This window comes from Diospyros lotus, chromosome 3, assembly GCF_014633365.1.
Source record: "Diospyros lotus cultivar Yz01 chromosome 3, ASM1463336v1, whole genome shotgun sequence".
NCBI classification, from domain to species: Eukaryota; Viridiplantae; Streptophyta; class Magnoliopsida; order Ericales; family Ebenaceae; genus Diospyros; species Diospyros lotus.
The window spans coordinates 30,218,339-30,239,714 of NC_068340.1; the positions used below are offsets into that span (position 1 = coordinate 30,218,339).

Here is a 21,376-nt window from a genome sequence, read left to right on the forward strand (position 1 = left end):
AATCTTCCATTTTCTTCTTCATTTGTCAATTTGTTAACGCTAGGTTATCTCAGTTGCCTTCACCATTTGTCCTCGTCGTTGGTGCTGTCTCTAACATCACTCTTAGCTATCAATGTCACCACTATCACCTTTACAATTTGTCTCTTTCTTTGTCATCACATCTTTCTTATCATTCTCATCATCATCTCCATCCTTTTTCACCATTCTCGTTGTCTTTGCCATCTACCTCCCTAATCTTCACACCTCATTCTTGCCATTCTTATCATTGAAAACACCATCCTTTTTTACTATTCTCATAATCACTCATCTCTTCTATTGTCAATTCTTCTAAGCATTGTTACCGTCTTCATCGTCGCCTCCATCATCCATTTACATTGTCACTCTATTTTTCTAAACTTGAGTTTATGTAGGGAGAACCTCATTTATTATGTAAAAAAATTAGCCTGAATTTAATGTTGGCATCAAGAAGAAAGATTTGCTTGTAAAAATAATTATGTTATGCAAAAATTCTTATTTTTGTATAAGAATAATTTTCGTAAATCACTGGAATTAAAATTAGTTCAATAGACTTATTTTATGGATGTGTTTATTTTTGAATTTAAAAATAATTTTCAAGAGCAAGAGCAAGGGACAGCGCCCCCCCAAGTTATCGAATGTCTATTGCCTTGCCAAATAAAATAAAAGTAGAGTAAAGAATTCCATTAAACAATGGAAAGAAAGCAAAAAAAAAAAGAAAGAAAGAAAAGAATGTACAAATAAGAGAAAAAAATAAAAGAGAAAGGAATTGGAGAAATTTAAATAAAGGGTAGAGGTAGGAGGAGGAGGTAAGCAGCTAATTGCCCACTTTTAGGCACAGTGCCTTAAAACGAAAGCCTAATTCCATGCTCTCTCCAAATCTAAACCGTCTACGTGTTGCCCTAATATTCTTCGCCTCCATCTGTCCCTCTTCTTAGTAAATCTCTCTCTCTCTCTCTCTCTCTCTCTAACTCTAACTCACTGCATATGATATCAGTTGTTGTTTATCACTTGGTCAATCAGCTTCCATATAATTCGGGAAATTTATTTATTTTTACCACAGTTAACGCACTTTCCAAAAGCGCAAAAGTATTTTTTCCCCCAAAATTCCTGAAAATGGAAACGAACTCAGTTGCTGTATGTATTTAACCACCTCTGTCTGTAGATAGGTGAATATCAAAACCCTAATCAGGGTTCTGTGTAAGAAACCAAATTCGCCGCCTATGTTGATCAGAGCCGTCAGCTTCTCCCCACCCCCCAATAAGCTCTCTTGATCTCTCCTCCCTCTCGGCTCTTGTTTAGCTCCAACTCTTCTTTCTATTTGCCGAGGAAAATTTCTTGCTCCTCTTCCTTCTTTTGTGCTGTTTCGAGTTTGGTAATCGAATCTCTGTTTCCCTTTTGGGTTCGATTGTCCAGTTTTGGATCATTCGTACGGGTGCAAGGCTCTTTGAGAGTTCTAACGCCCAAAGATTGGATTTTTTATGATGTAAATCATGGCTTCTAGGTGTTTAGATTAGAAATTTAGGATTTGTAGGTTTTTTTTTTTTCTAGGATTTTAGGTTATCGTGGGGAACGAGTGGTTAATTGGGAGGCTGTTAAGATGCTGTCTGAATTTGGAAGGAGACCAATGCTTGGCGGTAACGAAGGATCGTTTGGAGATGAATTGGAGAAAGAAATCAGCTTGTTGCTGCAAGAGCAGCGGCAGCAAGACGCCGATGATCTCGAAAAGGAGCTCAATTTGTACAGAAGTGGGTCAGCTCCTCCAACTGTTGAGGGTTCATTGAGTGCGGTTGGTGGCTTCTTCAACCGCGGTGGCGATGGCGGTGGGGGCGGCACCGACTTTTCGGGGTTTGCCAACAGTAAGGGCGGTAATGGGTTTACGTCTGAGGAAGAGCTTAGGGCTGACCCTGCTTATTTATCCTATTATTATTCTAATGTGAATTTGAACCCTAGGCTGCCACCGCCTCTGCTATCAAAGGAGGATTGGCGGTTTGCTCAGAGGTTGCAAGGAGGGAGTTCCACGGTGGGTGGGATTGGCGACAGAAGGAAATTGAATAGGAATGATAGTGTTGGTGGCGGGAGATCATTGTACTCGATGCCACCGGGGTTTAGATCCAAAAAAGGAGAGAGTGAGACTGAGTTGGAGAAAGTCCACGTTTCAGCAGACTGGGATGGTGATGGGCTGATTGGCTTACCTGGTTTAGGTCTTGGTGGGAAGCAAAAGAGCCTTGCCGAAATATTTCAGGTGATTCCCTGGTTTAGTGTCCTTGAGCTTTTGTTTGCTTATTCTATTTTACAAGCTTGTATTTCAATTTCATGTGTTTAACTCCACCTGTAACCATCATACTGTTTTGGTAGTTATTTTTTAGATCGTCTGCCTTTCAGCTGATGATAGTTTTGGTGCCAAGAATTTTATGTCCAATCAAATATTGAGCATCATCGATTCCCTTAATATTTGACGTGCATTGATTTGTATCTTTTTATCACATGGAGTCAATTGAAACTCCAGTCCAACTTTAGCACATGTCAGAGAGAGAGAGAGAGAGAAATCGATGGCTTATTCCTCCTTTTGGCTGGTACAGTTAAATTTTGTCTGTTACTGATAATTTGGATGTTTCTGTATTGATGATGATTTGGTAAAATATGAGTTTTGGCTTTTATATCCTGGTTTGAGTTGGGGGCTAGCATACTATGGGAATTTTTTATTTTTGGCACAACTTTTTTCAAGTTTCAGAGAATGGAGGAGGTTGGGTAGATAGGATATCTTCTTGTAACTTATATCACGGGATTTAACATGGATTGTTAGTGTTCCTAATTGGGTTGGACATTGTCAACTAGAGATGATTAATCCATTTTGTGGACCCCAAATGTTTCTGATTATTGGTTTACTGAATTGAGTTGTGTCTAGACACACTGTATTATAACTGACCGTGGAAGCCTGCATAATAAATCTATTCTGTCAAATATGAAAGCTGGTTGTTGTAAACTTTTAAATGCCTATAGAATTCATCTTTTTTCTTCTTCTTGCTATGTCAATTTCATGTTAATCATTTTCACTGTAAGTTAGAAGTTTTAGAAGAACAAAAAATGTGTGTTATGAGTTCCACACAAATTCTGCCATAGGGTTCTTGCTGCCCATTGTTCTAAATGCCTGTTCATCAGTTTGACATGCAACAGTTTGTGCTTCTCCCTATTTACAACTCACTGTAATTTGTCTCATATATTAGCATTTGGATACACAACATACCAAGGCATCTCAATGATGACTTTGAGGATGGTGGACCTGATAGGATTGTCAGTAGTTGCAGGAGAGATTGAGTAAAATTTTCAATGTATTTGTCACTCCAACCCTTCATGTTGACATCTTTAGATACCATGCAGCATTCATTGTTTGCTTAATGATTCAAGAATCCGTAACAGTGGAATAAAAGATGTGTGAAAACTAGTGATGCCTAATATTTTTACTGAGATTTCCTGTTTGTTTTTTTGAAAGCATTAAATTTACTAAATTATTTATGATCAGTTTGACTTTATCTCTCATGTCAACTTGGAAGAAAAATTCTTATCCTTTTCACATTGCATTTAACATTTGTAGTTGGTCTTCATTTTTTATTTCCGCATCTAGAAGAGGTGCAATTCTTTTTTTTCTTTCCGTAATAGATTTAAGAAACCAGAAGTGGTCTTTGTTTAAGTTTTCCCATTGCTTACAGTCCTTACTAAGACAGAATGGTCCAACATCAGATAATTGTTTTATAACATGTTCTAGCAAATAGAGAGATTCCAAAGTCCTTTTAGCTCCATCAATATCATCCAATATCATTTTGAGAGTCCTTTTCGTCCTTTTGCTGGCTCGCAATATCAACCAACTCTTCCTTGTCCTGACTAAAGTTGTCACCAACTCGTCATTGTATCCTACTTGACAGCAAGTGTGGGTTGTAATACCCTTCTTGTATGTTAGTTAAGATTGATTCCTTTGAGCTATATGTGACCATGGCTAATAAAAAAAGACATGGCCATTAGCGTGCCTAGCAACTCATCTAGTAAAATATTGTCTAGCACGTCCAGTTCAGTGTCTCTGAGATTTCTAGCTTGGATGAATCAAATATTGTGTCTAAGCATGAAAGACCTTTTCATGCACAGTTGGTTGATCAGAATTGCAACATCCTTAGCTTAGGTTGGTAGTCCTTCAGAGCCATTTTGGTTTCCTAGTGCAGAGTCTTCTGGAAACAAAATTCATATTTTTTTCATTGGCACATGTTGTTTGTTGCTTCGTAACTGATTTACTTTTGTTTAATCTAGCATTTGGCTGGCGCTCACCATGGATGGATCGTAATAACAGACACTTCTGGGGCCTAGGACTACAGGCTGAACTAGTGAACCTTATTCATTCTAACTCTTCCGATGATCCATGCAATATATTCATTCTTTGGTTAGGAACAGCTTGAAAATACTCTACCAGACCCCAATTTTACTCGGATTTGGGTTGAGGTGATGGGCAGCCAGGCCAATATTTTATTACTTTTAATTGAGCATTATGTTACTTCTCTGCATTTCTTTATTTGCAAACTTCATTGAAACCCTTTGATTTTAGTGTAGTCTTGGGAGGTTTAGATCTAAAGCGGTAAGAAGAAGTTTCCTGAGTCCGTGAACTTAGTTACTGTTTTTTATACCTCATCTTGAATTTGAACTTTTAGTAAGCTAACAAGTATGTTTTATGGGGAGATGAACTTTTAGCATGGTTTCCACTGGTGATCTAGTTCCTAAAAATCAAGATTTATTTTGTTTGCTCCATTTTGATCCATATGTTGACCCAATAATCCTGACATGGTCTGGCTTTATCTGGTCTAGCCAAGACTATATAAAAATTGAAACAGCATGTCAGGTCAGTCTAGCCTCCTATTTGACCAGTTCTGCCCAGGTACTTGTCAATGTTGAAACTGAGCCTTCCTGACAAATTTATGATTTCTGTTATGTACCGAGTTCAAGTTTCTTTTTTTTCCCCAATTGCTTTACTAACTTTGACCCTTGCTTCCCTTAAATATAAGGAAAGCCACAAAATTTATGTTCTGTTCTGAACGGTTTCTTGTGAATTTGGAATCTGATGTTTTTGCAGGATGATTTGGGGCGTACAACTCCTGCATCTGGGATTCCTTCCCGACCCACCAGCCGTAATGCTTTCGAAAACAGCGAGACCTTAGGTTCTGCTGAAGCCGAGCTGTCTAATTTGGGTAGTGAACTAGGATCTAAAGATACCAAGCAACCGTCTCTAAATGTTCAGAGCTCATCTGCTATCCAAAATGTTGGTCCACCCACATCATACTCCTATGCTGCTGCTTTAGGTGCTTCCTTGTCTCGAAGCACCACCCCTGATCCCCAACTCATTGCTAGGGCTACTAGTCCTTGCCTTCCTCCAATTGGTGGAGAGAGAGCAAGCAGTTCTGTGAAGAGAGGCATTAACAGTCCAAACTCATTCAACGGCGTCTCAGCTACCATTACTGAATCTGCAGATTTGGTCACTGCTTTGTCTGGCATGAACCTTTCAAATGGTGTGATAGATGTTGAGAACCATTTGCCACTTCATATTGAACAGGGTGTGGATGATCAGAAGAATTATGCCTCCAATTTGCAAAATGGCCAGAATAGTGCCAAGCAGCACCCATTCATGAAGAAACCTGAATCTGGGCACTTTCATATGCTTTCTTCTGAGCAGTCAGCCAAAATGTCACATTTAGATTCAAGCAAGAGCAATGGGGTTGGATCAGACCTTACTAACTCTTCCATAGTTTCAGATAGGCAAGTTGATCTGCATAGAACTGCTTCTTCTCCCAATAAATCATATGTAAAAGGATCCCAGACTGCTACTTTTAACAGTAAAGGAACTCTACCTTCTCATTATCAGCATAAGGATAATGCTAGTTCACTTTTGAGCTATGGTTTAGGTGGGTACCCCATAAATTCAGCAATGCCGTCTGCCATGGCTGGTCATCTTGGCACTTCTAATCTACCACCTTTATTTGAAAATGTTGCTACCGCATCAGCTATGGGTGCCCCTGGCATGGATTCAGGGGTATATGGGGGAGGTTTTCCTTCTGGATTAAATCTAAACCCTGGAGCATTAGAATCACACAATTTCCACAGACCTGGGAACCAGATGGCTGGGAGTCCCCTTCAGAGTCCTATTCTGGATCCAATGTATCATCAATACTTGAGGACTGCTGAGTATGCTGCCGCTCAGACTGCAGCCCTTAGTGACCCTTCTATGGATGGGACTTACTTGGGGAACTCATATGTGGATTTACTTCAAAAAGCTTATCTGGGCTCTTTGATATCGCCTCAGAAGTCACAATATGGTGTTCCAATTGGCACAAAGTCGAGTGTTTCTAATCACCATGGTTTATATGGAACTTCTGCATATGGTGTTGGTTTATCATATCCTGGAAGTCCCTTGGCTAGTCCTGTTATTCCAGGCTCACCTGCTGGACCTGGAAGTCCTATGAGGCATGGTGAACTCAATATGCGATACCCTTCTGTGATGAGAAACTTGCCTGGGGGTGGAATGGGAACCTGGCACTTACGGGCTGGTCTTACTGTTGAAGATAACTTTTCTTCCTCTTTGCTGGATGAATTCAAGAGCAATAAAACCAAGTGTTTTGAACTCTCAGAGATTGCTGGACATGTTGTTGAGTTCAGGTATGTACGGCTCATGATCTTTTCAGACCAACTACTATTTTGAATGTGCTCCATCTTGAATTTATATAATCACCTTCAAATGCCTTATATTATCAGTGCGGATCAATATGGGAGTCGGTTCATCCAGCAAAAGCTTGAAACAGCAACAACAGAGGAAAAAAACATGGTTTTTGAGGAAATAATTCCCCAAGCTCTTACGTTGATGACTGATGTGTTTGGTAATTATGTGATTCAAAAGGTACTAAACGAACCTTCTTTGTTTGCCAGCTAATACTTATAACATGTGCATCCACCAGATAGGGTTGTGATTTTATATTGCTTGCTGCATTTTCTGTAACTGGGTGCTGGTATTTAATTTCAGTTTTTCGAGCATGGAATTGCATCCCAGAGAAGAGAACTAGCTAGCAAGCTTTTTGGGCATGTGCTAACACTTAGCCTTCAAATGTATGGTTGTCGGGTGATCCAGAAGGTAACATAATTTTCGGGCATGCTATATTTAGTTGTTTCTATATGGCTGGTATGTTTTTATGGCTAGATCCTTCCTTTCATGGGCTTCTATCATTATATTTGGTGCGTAATCATGTATGTGGCTTTGGCAGTTCTTTAAATGCTTCACAATATCTTTTTCCATTTTCTTTGAATTGGTCAGGTAGCAACCTGGGTTGCTGATCATTTTGCATATTTTGTAATTGAACTTGCAATCTGCTCTTTTGTGTAGTTTTCATCTAATGTGCCATGACATTTATATTTAGTTATGTTAATTTATTATCACATCCCAAGATTAATTGCTATAATTTGTGATAATGTTGAGCAAATTATTCTTACTACTGCTGAGACTTATACTTGAACATTAGCCCCATGGTATTAGAAATTAAACCAATTCAAAACTGCATTAGTTATAAAGCAAAGGAATTAACTTTATAAGAGCACAATATTGATATCTATGCTGTGGGAAAGTGCTTAAGTGGGCGTCACGTACAATTTCTCTAAGCAACATAAACAAATAAAGGAAAAATATGCAAAAGTGAATGATGCCGCATATAAAAACTGGTGATGTGCATGTATCACCGGCATGATATGTACTCCTTACTTTCTCTAATACATTTCTTTTTCTTTTGCTTTTTTTTTTTTTTGCCTGGTCTCTAATTCATTTCTTCTATTAAAGATTATTAACGTAATCATCAAGTTCATGAAAGGAATGTCTCTAGCTATGTTTTGGATAACTTTGAAGCATTGGCGCAATGATATATAAGGATGGAGGAGTTTTAGACTTCAGGCAAGATGGACTAAGAGAAAGGAAAAACCTTCGAGTTTATCAACACATGATTTTGAGATTGAAAGGGTTTATTTATTTTTTTTTTATGACAACTGTAAGAAATGCCTTTGGGTTTAAAATGTTAACAGTCAACAAACATATTAGCAAAGTGAATATAGTTGAGATAAATGTAATAAAATTATAAAAAAATGGGAGGGGAAAGGTTGGGGGCATACAAATTTGTTAGATGAACAAAGGTTATATTTTTTGAACATAAAGTGAAGAAAATTGATTAAGATGGTCTAAATATGTTCAATGAAGATCAATAAGGACCTTGTGAAGAGACAACATCAATTTAAAGGTATTGGTTGGGAATGAGGAAAACCATCATGAAATGATAATAAGAAAGACAAGAGCATCTTATCTTGGCGTTTAATTGAGATTATGGCTCCTCTTATTGTTGGGAGAGGATTATTTGACCTAAAATAGGGAGTGTGCTATAGGCAAGGGATGGTTCATGTAATTTGTCCTTGGGCTGTTGATAATGCATCTCCAATTGATTACTTATTTGGCATAAGGTTCATTATCATATTTGATTTTTTCTCCAAGTATTTTGATGCTCTTCTTGGCATTCTTGGAATCTCCTTCTTTGATCAACAAAGTAGGTATGATAAGTGTTGATAATTGTACAGTACAGAATTAAGATGGTTATCTTTTGTGGCTGCTTCAATACGTAAAGAGCAACTCTTAGAATGTTGAGGAATTATCTGTCGTATCCGCTTGGATCCGACAGGGTTTCTTCTAGTAAGAGATTTTAGGCGGGAATTAAGAGAGTCGGGAAAGGGAATAGAGAAGAATTGAGAGGGAGAGAATTGTAGAATTAGGGGGAGAATTTGAATAGGAATCAATTCAAAAATGTTCGATCCTTACAATTGCATTGGGCCGAGCTTTATACACTCGGTTCCTAATGGTTGGCGCCAGCAGAATGGCCACTATTACCGCATTCAATCTTGTATAGAATTCTAGTAATGACACCCGCCTCCCTTACTACGCATTTATTATAGTAAGTTCCCCTAGGTACACGACAACTCCCCTTCCCTTGAATTAATTCTTGTCCCTAAGAATGGTAAGCAAGCTGGCTGCATTGGGAAATTGGTGGACAAATAATGGGAGGTATTTCCACGTACTATTGTCCAGGTGTAGTGTAGACCATTGGACTAGCACTTGAGTGATAGGGGCCCCTTGTTGAAAGATTACCCTCTTGTCTATAACAGCGACTGGTTGAACTGCTAGCTCTGGTTCCCGGAGGCATAGTTGTTAAAGGCGCGCTTAGGCGCAAGGCGCTAGTTCTGCACCTCGCTTGGGCTGAGGTGAGGCGATTTCAATGAGGCTCTTGCCTTGCACAGTGAGGTGTAGAGGCGAGAGACACGCCTACGCGCGCCTCATGAAACTACTTTTAATTTAAAACTTGGGCAGCCCAATTCCTCCCCTCTTCTTAGTTCCAGTATATGTATATTACAACATACAACTTATTTACATTTCTTTAGTTTAAGTAAATGGAAGGTAAAATATTATTTACTTTAATACATAAATGTAAATAAGAAAGTATCCCCCATTTGGATTCAATAAAAATATCTAAAAAATCAAAATTCATAACAATAAGAAAATAGAATTTTGGTTTTAGTACAAACTCGGGATTTAGCGATTTTACTACCCCCAAAATACATACCTACTATTTCTTGAAAAATTCATTTTAACAACAATGAATATTAGCTATCAAAATACCGGGAGATAGTTTTTCAAAATGAAAACATTTTCTTATATGTCTCCTTATAATGCGCTAATCTTCCAGACTTAGAAAAATAGTATTTTTCAAAATGAAAAATTTTTCTTGATTGTGGACTTGTAGTGTTTATATATTTATTTAGAACTTTACATGATGATTGGTACTTGTTTGAGTTTGAGACTTTAAGTTTGAACTTTGATGATGTTTCTAGTTTAGAATTTGCATGATGATGAATGAATCAACTTTGATGATGTTAGTTTAGAATTTGAAGATAATGAATCATTAATGATATACATGTGTTATTATTGATAATTTGATAGTTTTTTATGATTTTACAAAATTTTGAGTTTTTTTCTAAAAGGTGCGCCTCACTTCGCAAAGGCGCGCCTCGTCTCGTGCGCCTCGCGCTTCAAGCTCCAAGACCCTTTGCGCCTCGCGCCTTTCAGAACTATGCCCGGAGGGGTACTAGTAGGGGCTGGTTGGCGGCCTGAATTCCGGTAGCTTTTCTGAGAAAGGACACATGGAACACGGGGTGGACTTGGGTTCCTTCGGGTAGTTGTAATATGTAGGCTATTGGTTCCACCCGTTCTGTGATGGGGTAAGGTCCGTAAAATTTTGGACTAAGCTTAGTCACCTTTTGCTTTGAGATGGACTTGAGTTGGGGCTGGCTGAGTTTGAGGTACACTTCTTCTCCTACCTTTAACTCTCTTTCACTCCTTTTCTTATTTGCCATCTACTTTGTTCGGTTCTGTGCCTGAGCCAATTCCGTTTTAAGAATTTGTAAGATATTCTGCCAGTGTTGTAGGTAGGAGTCCACATTTGTCACTGAAGTTGGCTCTCGGCCCATCCATACTAAGTTGGGCTTGTAGCCGTATAAGGCCTCAAATGGCGTCATCCCTATGGATCGATGGTGGTTGGAATTATACCACCATTGTGCTAGGGACAACCATTTATTCCATCTTTTAGGTTGTGCAAAACAAAAATATCTGAGGCAGGCCTCCAAGCATTGGTTGACTTTCTCCGATTGGCCATCAGTCTCGGGATGATAAGCTGTTAACATAAGAAGCTTGGAACCCAATGCTTTGAACAACTCTTGCCAAAATAAACTAGTAAACACTTTATTCGTATATGAGATTATAGACTGAGGTACCCCGTGCAGCTTCACTACATGATCCAAGAATTCTTTGGCTACTTCTGGTGCTATGAAGGGATGGGCAAGACTAAGGAAGTGGTTGTATTTAGTCAACTTGTCTACCACGGCCAACACACAATTCTTCCCTTCTGAGTGTGGTAACCCTTCTACAAAATCCATTGTAATGTTAGCCCAGGCCCGATCAGGTACTTCCAGTGCTTGTAAAAGACCTAGTTTAGCCACTAATTCATGCTTGCACCTTTTGCAAATGTCACACTTGAGTATGTATTCCATCACCGATTTCTTTAATCCTGGCCAAAAGAATATCTTCTTCACTTTTCTATATGTATTTTGAATCCCAGAATGTCCCCCTAAGGGTGAGTCGTGCATAGTTTGTAGTATCCTTCCCTTCAGTGCCTCACAGTCTCCTATCACCAGTCGTCCCTAGTATCGAATGAGGCCGTTATTGAGGGTGTAACCTTGCTTGCTGTTGTTGTCTATGCTCAGTTGTTCCATTAACTCCTTTGTTCACAATCCCTTGTCATAACTACCTGTTACTTCTTGGTACCAATCAGGTAACAACACAGATGTGGCTGCACACTGCCCGTCCTCATGGCATCGGGATAACGCGTCGTCCGCCACATTCTCTTTGTTTTTTCTGTATTGAATCACAAACTCCAACCCCATCAACTTTGTCATTCCCTTTCTCTACAAATTGGTGTTCAACTTCTGGTGAGTCAGAAATTTGAGGCTTTCGTGATCAGTTCTTATGATACACTGTCCAACCTCCAAGTAATGCCTCCATTTTTCAATTGCCATAAGGACTGCCAGTAGTTCCTTATCATACGTACTTAGCCCTTGATGCCTTGGAGCTAAGGCCTGGCTCATAAAAGCCAAAGGTCGCCTATCCTGAGATAGAGCAACCCCCGCACCTGTGCCACTCGCATTCGTCTCTAAGGTAAATGGTTTGTTGAAGTTAGGAATGTCGAGTATAAGCACCTCACTCATGGCCTGTTTAAGATTTCCAAATACAACTTTTGCCTTTTCACTCCACTTAAAGCCGTCCTTCAATAGATCAGTTAAGGGCTTGCTTATTACTCCATAATTCCTTACGAACCGCCTATAATAACCGATTAAACCCAAGAATCCCCTTAGTGATCTAACATTCCCTGGTTTAGGCCATGATAACATTGCTGATATTTTCTTAGGATCAGTGCTAACTCCAGCACTAGAGATCACATAGTCTGGGTACTCCACCTGCATCTGAGCAAAGGCACATTTGGACTTTTTGATGCATAGCCGATTGTGTCTAAGGACTTGAAATGCTGTTCTAAGGTGCTCTAGGTGTTTAGTGAAAGAGGGGCTATAGATTAAGATATCATCAAAGAATACCAAAACAAATTTGCGGATGTAGGGTTCAAAGATATGATTCATAAGGGCTTGGAAGGTTGCGGAAGCATTGGTTAAACCGAAAGGCATTACGGTGAATTCATAATGCCCATGGTGAGTTTTAAAAGCGGTCTTAGGAATGTCAGTGGGGTTCATTCGAATTTGGTGATATCCGGACCTTTGTCAAGTTTAGAAAATATCGAGGCATTAGTTAGTTCATCGAGTAGGTCTTCAATGATAGGGATAGGGAATTTATTTTTAATGGTGATGCTGTTGAGCCGGCGGTAATCAATACAGAAGTGCCAGGTTCCATCCTTTTTTTAAATTAGAAGGACGGGAGATGTAAAAGGGCTTCTGCTAGGTCGGATCAAGGATTGATCGAGCATTTCTTTGACCAGGGTTTCAATCTCAGTTTTTAGTTTAGGAGGGTACCTATATGATCGAATATTGATGGGTTCTGTATTTGGCTGTAGGGGAATTGTGTGATCAAAGGGTCTTTTAGGGGATAGGCTGTTAGGTTCTGCAAATAAGTCCCCAAACTCAATAAGTAGTGCATCAAGAGAAGACAATTCATGTACCTGCCATTGGTTGGTCGTTGGGATATTGTCGCCCATCAAACATCGGCCTCCTTGTTCTTCCTGATCAACGTAGGCCTCAATGGTAAAGAGTTGTGCCACCTAGGACATCTTGCACTTTAGTAACTTGTGCAACCTTCTTTCTTTGATCAACTTGCACACCCCCGTCTCAACATTTCCTTGCAACGTAATTCTCCTGTCTCCCCTAGCCAATGTAACCTCCATTTTGTTAAAATTGAAGCTGATGGGATTGACCTCTCTCATCCAGTCTACTCCCAATACTATTTGCCAGCCTCCCAATTTTAGTAATCTAAGATCAGCTTCGAAGGATTCCCCTTGCATTGTCCAACAAAACCCCATACATGCCAACTTACTCAACACTCGACTTCTGTTAGCCACTGTCACCGCCAATGGTTGAGTGTTGGATAACTCACACTTCATCTTCCTTGTGGTTCCCTCGTCGATGAAGCTATGCGTACTTCCACTGTCAATCAACACCATGAGTGACCCCTCCGTTACCCTTCCCTTCCACCTTGATTATTTTACTGCTAGCCACCCCTTTTATAGCATGGAGAGAAATGGTGTCATTGTCCTCCTCTTCTCCGACCACAAAATTATCCTCCCCCGTATCATCCTCCACTTCACCTCCTTCCAATAGTAGCAATTGTCTTCCATAGCGATGCCCAAGGTAGTACTTATCTCCGCATCTGTAACACAATCTCGGGGGCCTCTTTGGCTCCATCACTCTTCCCCCTTGCTGCATCGCGTTAGTTGGTGGTGGCAATGCAGGTAGCTTCGGTACTGACCCCATTTTGTACATTTCTCTTATCGGACCTCTTCCCATTGTTGGGGTTGGAACTGATCCATGTCCCCTCACTTGGGTCCTCTGCACCTTCATTATTGCTTCTACATTCATTTCTTGAAGCAAAGCATTATTTACTGCTTCTTGTATCGTTCGAGGCTTGGTCATCTTCACTGCTGACCTTAACTCCTCGTTCAAACCGCTCAGAAAACTTGACACGAAGTAATCTTCGGTCAAATAGGGATTGCGGCTCAGCATTTGGGACTTTAGCTCCTCGAATCGGAGCTGGTACTCCTGCACCGAACCATTCTGTTTCATCTTGTTAAATTCCTCCACGATGTCCATGGTTCTCTTCTCCTCGAACTGTTCACATATTCCCTTGACAAACTCCTCCCAATTACAATCTTCCCTCACTCATGACCAACCTTGGTACCACACATCCCCTATGTTATTGTTTTGCCCAAAGTAATAGTGTGTTGGAATTTTGGAAAGAAATCAGGAAGGAATAGAGATGATCGGTGGTAGTTAGTTTACAGGATCTAAATGTAACTAATTGTAATTAATAAGGATAGTTTAGACTTTATGTAAGTTGATTATTTCCCTTAGGAAGTTCCGCCTCTCTAGTTTATAAATAGAAAGGTGCGGAGGTCAGATATGATCATCAATCATTCATCATCTCATTCTCTTGTGTCCGAGTGCAGTGAGAGGGAGTAAGAGAGTTGTGATAAGATAGTTCTTATAGTCTTCTTTAGAGGATTGTATTCGAGTGGCGAGAGATAGGGATATTCTTGTAATGTTTTCTACGTTCTTAGTGGATTGTTCGCTTCTTGGATTGCTGAATGTAGTGCCATGTTTATGGCATGAATCAGGGTAAATCTGGTGTACTGCTTTTTGGTTTGCATTTCTATTTTTTCAATTCTGTCATTTATATTTTCTGTCATTAAATCTTGTATTGTGATTGATTGCAGTGAGATCATTGAGTGCTTCTTGAGTTATATTAGTACTAGGTTTTTAACACCCTACGTTGTTCAAATATGCCACTACCAGGCTGCTCTTCTGGTCTTTAGCCACTTGGTGTATCCCAAATAGTTTCTCACACTGGCGTAACTACCAAGGAGGTTTTGCCTCATCAAACACCGGTAATTCTAATTTTGGTAGTGGAAAATTAAAATTCACCTGAGTTTCCGGTCTCCTTCCCATTCTGCTGTCTTCCAATATTGTCGGATCACCCTCCGCCTTTGACGAGCCAACCATTCTTCGGTTCGTACCGACTCCTGGCAAGATTGGATCCGATCTTTCTCTCGGAGGAAGATCTGGAGATAGTCTCACTTGAGCCTGACTCGAGAACATAAATTGCTGCATCTGATCACACTGCATATTGCTTTGCTCTCTCATCTCCTCTCTGATTTGGTTGCGCATATCCCCACGCAACTGATTTGTTACCTCCTCCAATCTCCGATCGATCATCGAGCCTAATGACTCTTCCATTGATCCAACTCGAGCCTGGACATCCATCACCGTAGCTGACACTTGCTGAAGCTGTAGTTCCATTTGCTTCATGCGAGTTCCATTTTCCATTGCTATTGTCTTCAATTCCTTGGGAGCCAAAAGCGAATGCCCTGATACCAATTGTCGTATCCGCTTGGATCCGACAGGGTTTCTTCTAGTAAGAGAGTTTAGGCGGGAATTAAAAGAGTCGAGAAAGGGAATAGAGAAGAATTGAGAGGGAGAGAATTATAGAATTAGGGGGAGAATTTGAATAGGAATCAATTCAAAAATGTTCGATCCTTCCTTACAATTGCATTGAGCCGACCTTTATATACTCGGTTTCTAGCGGTTGGTGCCAGTAGAATGGCCACTCTTACCGCATTCAATCTTGTATAGAATTCTAGTAATGACACCTGCCTCCCTTACTATGCATTTATTAGAATAAGTTCCCATAGGTACACGACATTATCAAAAAGAATTCTTTGATTGTTTATGCATTTGGATTAGGAGTTTTATACATTTGCTCATTAATTGACTCCTGCCCACTCTTTTCCATGTTTATCTGTGCAGGCTATAGAAGTAGTTGATCTTGACCAAAAAATTAAAATGGTTGATGAACTCGATGGTCATATCATGCGCTGTGTGCGTGATCAGAATGGGAATCATGTTATACAAAAGTGCATTGAATGTGTTCCTGAGGAACATATACAGTTCATTGTTTCAACTTTTTTTGATCATGTTGTGACGCTTTCCACTCATCCTTATGGGTGTCGTGTGGTACAGGTATTTTCTGTTCTATTGTTTTTAAGATGTTGGAGCATTAGAGGAAAGGGAAATGACCTGTAATGAATTTTATGTGAACAGAGAATATTGGAGCATTGCAGGGACCCAAAGACCCAGAGTAAAGTAATGGATGAAATTTTAGGATCTGTTAGCATGCTGGCACAAGATCAGTATGGCAATTATGTCGTTCAGGTACTTTGAGAATGTTTTGCAGAATTCCTTGAGGTCCATATATGCCACTTTATGTATACTAAAATATTTTAATCCAATTCAAAATATTTATATATATACACATATTGAATGCTTGCATATTTTTCAGCCTGTTTGGAGTGAGTGAATTCCACAAAACTTAATAAATGAATTTTATAGACAAAACTGCCCCTCAGCGACCTTTTCTTTTTCCTTGCAGAGTCCCTTCCTCAGAAACATCTCTCTATTCATTGCTATCCTCTCATTTCCTCTGCCTGCACACCCATCTCTCTCTCTTGAGCTTTTTTTTTTTTGTTTGTTATTTTTAGTTTTAAGTTGTTTGAAATAATTATTAGAAGAGATGAGTTTTGCGGGATGTTATTCCTGTAGTTATTTATTTATTAATGTTCATGGCATCTATATCCTAACCAAAAATAATAATAATTATAATAATCATATACATAGAAACCTCCATGTGAACAAAATATATCAATGTTAAAATGAGTCAGCAAAAGATAAATATTGTTGGTGTCTGCCTTTCTGGAACTCGTTTTTTTGGTTTTGTTTTTGTTTTTAACTTTATTAAGGTTATTATATCAAGGGTATTTAGGAAATAAGAGTAAATGAAACTTCAATTCTGGATTTATTCTAAACACAAGTTTTTGTGGAATTCAATTGAATTCCATATTTTAAGTTGTGCCATACGAAACATAAGAATTCATTTGCATTCATAAATGAATTCCACATTTCAAATTCATTCGTTCCATGGTGTTATAGTGTTAACAGCTCCTTTTACTTCAATTTATGGAACGGCATGGTACCGCTATTTGCTCCCCTGAAAAATAATTAAATCATGTTTAGCATGCCAAATGAGGTCTATCTAGAAGTACAAGTTGTAGAAGGTAGCTGTGAACTCTTATCTCTTTCGTCCATGAGGTGGACATACATGGAAAACAGGCTGCTTTGATATCCTGTTACTTTTGTCATTTATTAAATTGATGAAGCCAGTTCCCAATATGGGGGAACCATGTTCTGATCAAGTTAACTTATGGTTAAGTTCTGCAGTAGTCGCAAGTCACAGCACCCATATTCTTTAAGATGTTGTAAGTCTTCATCTTTGTGCATATTTGAATGTGAGTAGGCAATGCTGCTTGAGTCCTCTTATTAATATATTTTCTGAAGAAGTTCTAAACTTTTGTGTGTGTGTGTGTGTGAGAGAGAGAGAGAGAGAGGGGGGGGGGGGGGGGGGTTTCTGTTTATAAATGCTGCTTGAGCCCTCTTATTATATATTTTCTGAAGAACTCCTAATCTTGTGTGCGCGCGCGCGCACGCTTGCATGAGAGAGAGATTTGAATTTCACTCAGATCATCTTTCACTACTTTCTATATTGGACTTAAGAAATGCTTTCTTTATCTGGGATGCCTATCATGGTATTTTTATCGCTGTTTGTCCACTGACATCGTGCATTTATTTCAAACAGCATGTGCTGGAGCATGGGAAGCCACATGAGCGTTCTGCAATAATTGAGGAATTAGCTGGGAAGATAGTTCTAATGAGCCAGCAAAAGTTTGCATCCAATGTTGTTGAGAAATGTTTAACTTTTGGCAGTTCTGTTGAACGTCAACTGCTGGTGAATGAGATGCTTGGCTCTACCGATGAAAATGAACCTTTACAGGTTGGTCGGATACTATTTTTCAGCTACCATATTGTCAACCATTTATTTCTTTAGTTTTCTTGATTTTGCCTTATAACTTTCCTGAATTGATTTGCATTGGGGATGAGCTATGAAGTTGATATGGCTTGCGCTTGTGTTGTTATTCTCCTTTTCTAAGTATCATATATTGAACATGAAGTTTGCTATAGTTTATACTTAAATCTTCCGGATGGACTGATAAAATGTTTTTGCATCCTAGATGATTTTAGGCATGGGCTTGGACTTACAATTATACCTAGCATTTCAACATACACTTGTACATCTTTGACTATAATGCCCAAATTTCAAATAGGTAATCTACTGGTGATATATTGGATATATTACTTAGCCTCATGAACTCAAACAAGTTATATTCAGCTAACACTTTTTGAGTTTTTGGTGAGGGTTGTGGGGTTACAAGTGGTATCAAAGTCAAGTCAGGAGACTCAGGACTACTACCAAGTGGGTGCCAGCCAGGAGAGTGTATGAAATAACTGGGCTCAGATTGAGATATGAGATTTTTGGTCTTGCGAGGTGCCAAGACCTAGAGAAGAGGAGTTTGCCGTGATTTAATCTTATACTTGCGAGGTCTTGGTATATTGCTCATCTCTATGGACCTAATAGTTAAGACTTAACCTAGCAATTTGGGCGAGGGTTCTTGCTGCTATGTAGACCTTGACGGTTATCATCACTGTTATCAATCATTATATTTCTTCTGTATGATAGGCCGTAACTTTGATTTTGTTGAGAGGAAGATAAACATCGCACCCATTCTAGAATCTAGATATTATGAGGCTCTGGCTGCTGAGGCAATAAGCTGATGAACCAGGATGATAAATACATCCAGGAAAAAGCTCAACTAGACTCTTAAAACAGTGAAACTTTTTTCCTTTAAAAAAGGGCAGCAAGAAAAATTATAATAAAAGAAAAGTTGATTTTGGTTACTGAATGCATGTTCAGTAAAACTACCATTTTCTCACTCCCCACATCCTCTTTTCCTCCAACACGCACTCAATCTCGATGTCAAAGTTGAAAATTGCAACATATAAAGAGCTTACCTGTAGAGTTATTCAAGTATTATTTTTCTTTTTGGTTCCCAATGAGGGAGATCTGAATATTTAATTCATCTTTTACATGTTAGTTGTGTAATGCTTCCATTTTAAAATATCTAAGTAGATGCATTCTGACACATAAAAGCTTATTACTCATGTTTCCTTTTTATTTTTTTTGGTAAAGTGATTGATGGCTCATTGTGATATTTCAGTGCTAGAATGTTCATGAGGATTGACTGAGCATAAGTATGTTCTTTTGCACCAGTTATGAATGAAATGACTCAACAGACTTGAGAAAAGGTTCCATGGTGTACCTTTGTGTTGACTGTTGATGAGTTAATTTTGATTAATTGAAAAAGAAAATGGCATTAGCGTTTTACTTAGACTCTGGGTTTTAGTTGTTCTAGGTTATATTAGGGTGTAGACAAAATTATGGAGTGTTATTGTTGCAAAAGATTACACAGGAATAAACAGACGGAAAATTTGATGGTCAGTTTATGCCCCACAGGCAAACTTCATTTTTTTTTTTTTTTCGGGGGGTGGGGTTGTGCCGCCATCTTTGGTGGATGCCCCTATTTGCAACATGGCGGATAGGGCACTTAGCCAATCTTTTAGATTGAATAAAGTTACTAAGCTAGAGTCACCTTACCTCTCTTTCTTACCAGCCCGCCCTCAATTAGTACTAGTCAACCTTCCTTTCTCACCCTTATTCCAGCTTGATATGTTTAAATCAACAGCTGATTGGACAATAGACAACAACCTTCTGTTGATTTCTGGCTTATGCATATCTATCTATCTTCAGTGTTCTTAATATTTTTGGTACATTTTCTATTCAGGCAATGATGAAAGATCAATTTGCAAACTATGTTGTGCAAAAGGTACTGGAAACTTGCAATGATCAACAACGCGAACTGATCCTGTCACGAATCAAGGTTCATCTGAATGCGCTAAAAAAGTACACATATGGAAAGCACATCGTTGCTCGTGTTGAGAAGCTTGTTGCAGCTGGAGGTAACCCAGCATTGAACGTGGCTAATCAATTACTTGATTCCTTTGCACGTGTAGCTTGATTTTTAACTCTATATTGAACTGTTCTGTTGTTGTGCAGAAAGGAGAATGGCTGCACAGTCTCCACAGCCTGCTTCGAAGGCATAGAAAATAAAGTTGTTGTACAGCTTAACTGAGGCAGTTTGAGCTACCTCTCTTCCCTTTTCCACTCTTCTGTCTGTCTATCTATCTGTCTTTAGAAGGCAAGAGCTGATTGAAAATAAAATTTGCTGCTTGTATTAGAACTTCTACTACCACTACTACTACTGTAAATTGTGTAGTTTAAGGTTGTTTATACATAGAGTTATCATCTTGAAAGGCCGACGGGACGAGGATCGCATGCATGCCCCTGCCCTGCGGAGGAGGAGGAGATTAAATGACAATACCAGGCTGTAAAAAAAAAATTTGAACAAATAACTCTCAGAGGTAGTTTACATTTCGACGTGACTGTACAAATGTTGCCATTATGGAGAGCTCTTGTTTAGCCAGGGCTGCGAATTTTCAAATATGTGGTAATTTGAGAACTTTCCTTTGTAGTGTTTAGTCTCTCTCTCTCTCTCTCTCTCTCTCTCACAGGCGGTGCATGAATCATGTCTCTTCTTAGCTTACTTTTAAGTAGTTGCTGTAATTTATGCGGGTTGCACGGGAGAATTCTTGTTTGCGTGGTAGCCAATTGGAGTAGATGGCGTCGGTGAGTCTGAAGACCAACTTAAGTCTCATGAGTTTTAGTTCCTCTTTTATTGAGTGGCCAGGCCAAGGCAAGCCATAGCGATCATGGTTAAGAAGTGAAAGGGGTTCAAAATGCTATTATGGAAATCTAATTATGTCACTAAACAGTGGATCACTAATCTATATTTTTTAAAAATAGTGTTTGTGTATGAGACGGCTGGCTTATTATTATTGTTTTTGTCTTGCAAACTTCAACTACTCTGCGTGTACATTTTATTTCTAAACTTTTGAGTTCATAATCTGGGTATTGCAATGGCATAATTTTATTGTTTTATCAAATCAATATTTTAAGGTATTTATCATCTTAATCTACCAAGAGACAAAGGTGAGGAGGTAATTTAAAGGGGTAGCATGGTGATCATTTTTTTTTTTTTTTTTTTGTAACATAAAACGAGTTTACACGTGTTTCTTCATAATCCATGTAATTTGTGATTTATTAGGGTATTCCATTTTTTTCCTTCTTAAATAATTAGGTAATATTAATTATTTTCAAATTCAATAGTAAACTTCATTGCTTTGTAAAGATATAACTGTTTTTTATTCTCAAAAAAAAGAAAAGAAAAAACATATATATTTGTGACTGGATGAGTGGTTAATGAGTTGGCATTATAAAATGTTGGGAAATGGTGATACCTAGTAATCCTGCCTTAAGTTGATGGCTTATTGGCTTGTGCCAACCCAAAGGAGAAGAATAATGGTAATGATAGTTTTGCTTATTATAGAAATTAGAAAACAATGGTTTGCTGGTCGG

The 21,376-nt window shown here is 38.9% G+C and overlaps 1 protein-coding gene across 1 annotated transcript; it reads left to right on the top strand.

Annotated features, from left to right (window-relative positions):
* Nucleotides 1–970: 970 nt before the first annotated feature.
* LOC127797115 (pumilio homolog 2-like) lies at nucleotides 971–20,439 on the top strand. Its single transcript, XM_052329675.1, has 9 exons — nucleotides 971–2,260; nucleotides 5,129–6,705; nucleotides 6,802–6,943; nucleotides 7,067–7,174; nucleotides 15,703–15,915; nucleotides 15,997–16,107; nucleotides 17,585–17,779; nucleotides 19,686–19,860; nucleotides 19,958–20,439. The coding sequence occupies exons 1-9, from the start codon at nucleotides 1,616–1,618 to the stop codon at nucleotides 20,002–20,004; spliced, it is 3,213 nt and encodes a 1,070-aa protein (XP_052185635.1). The 5' UTR covers nucleotides 971–1,615; the 3' UTR covers nucleotides 20,005–20,439.
* Nucleotides 20,440–21,376: the final 937 nt, after the last annotated feature.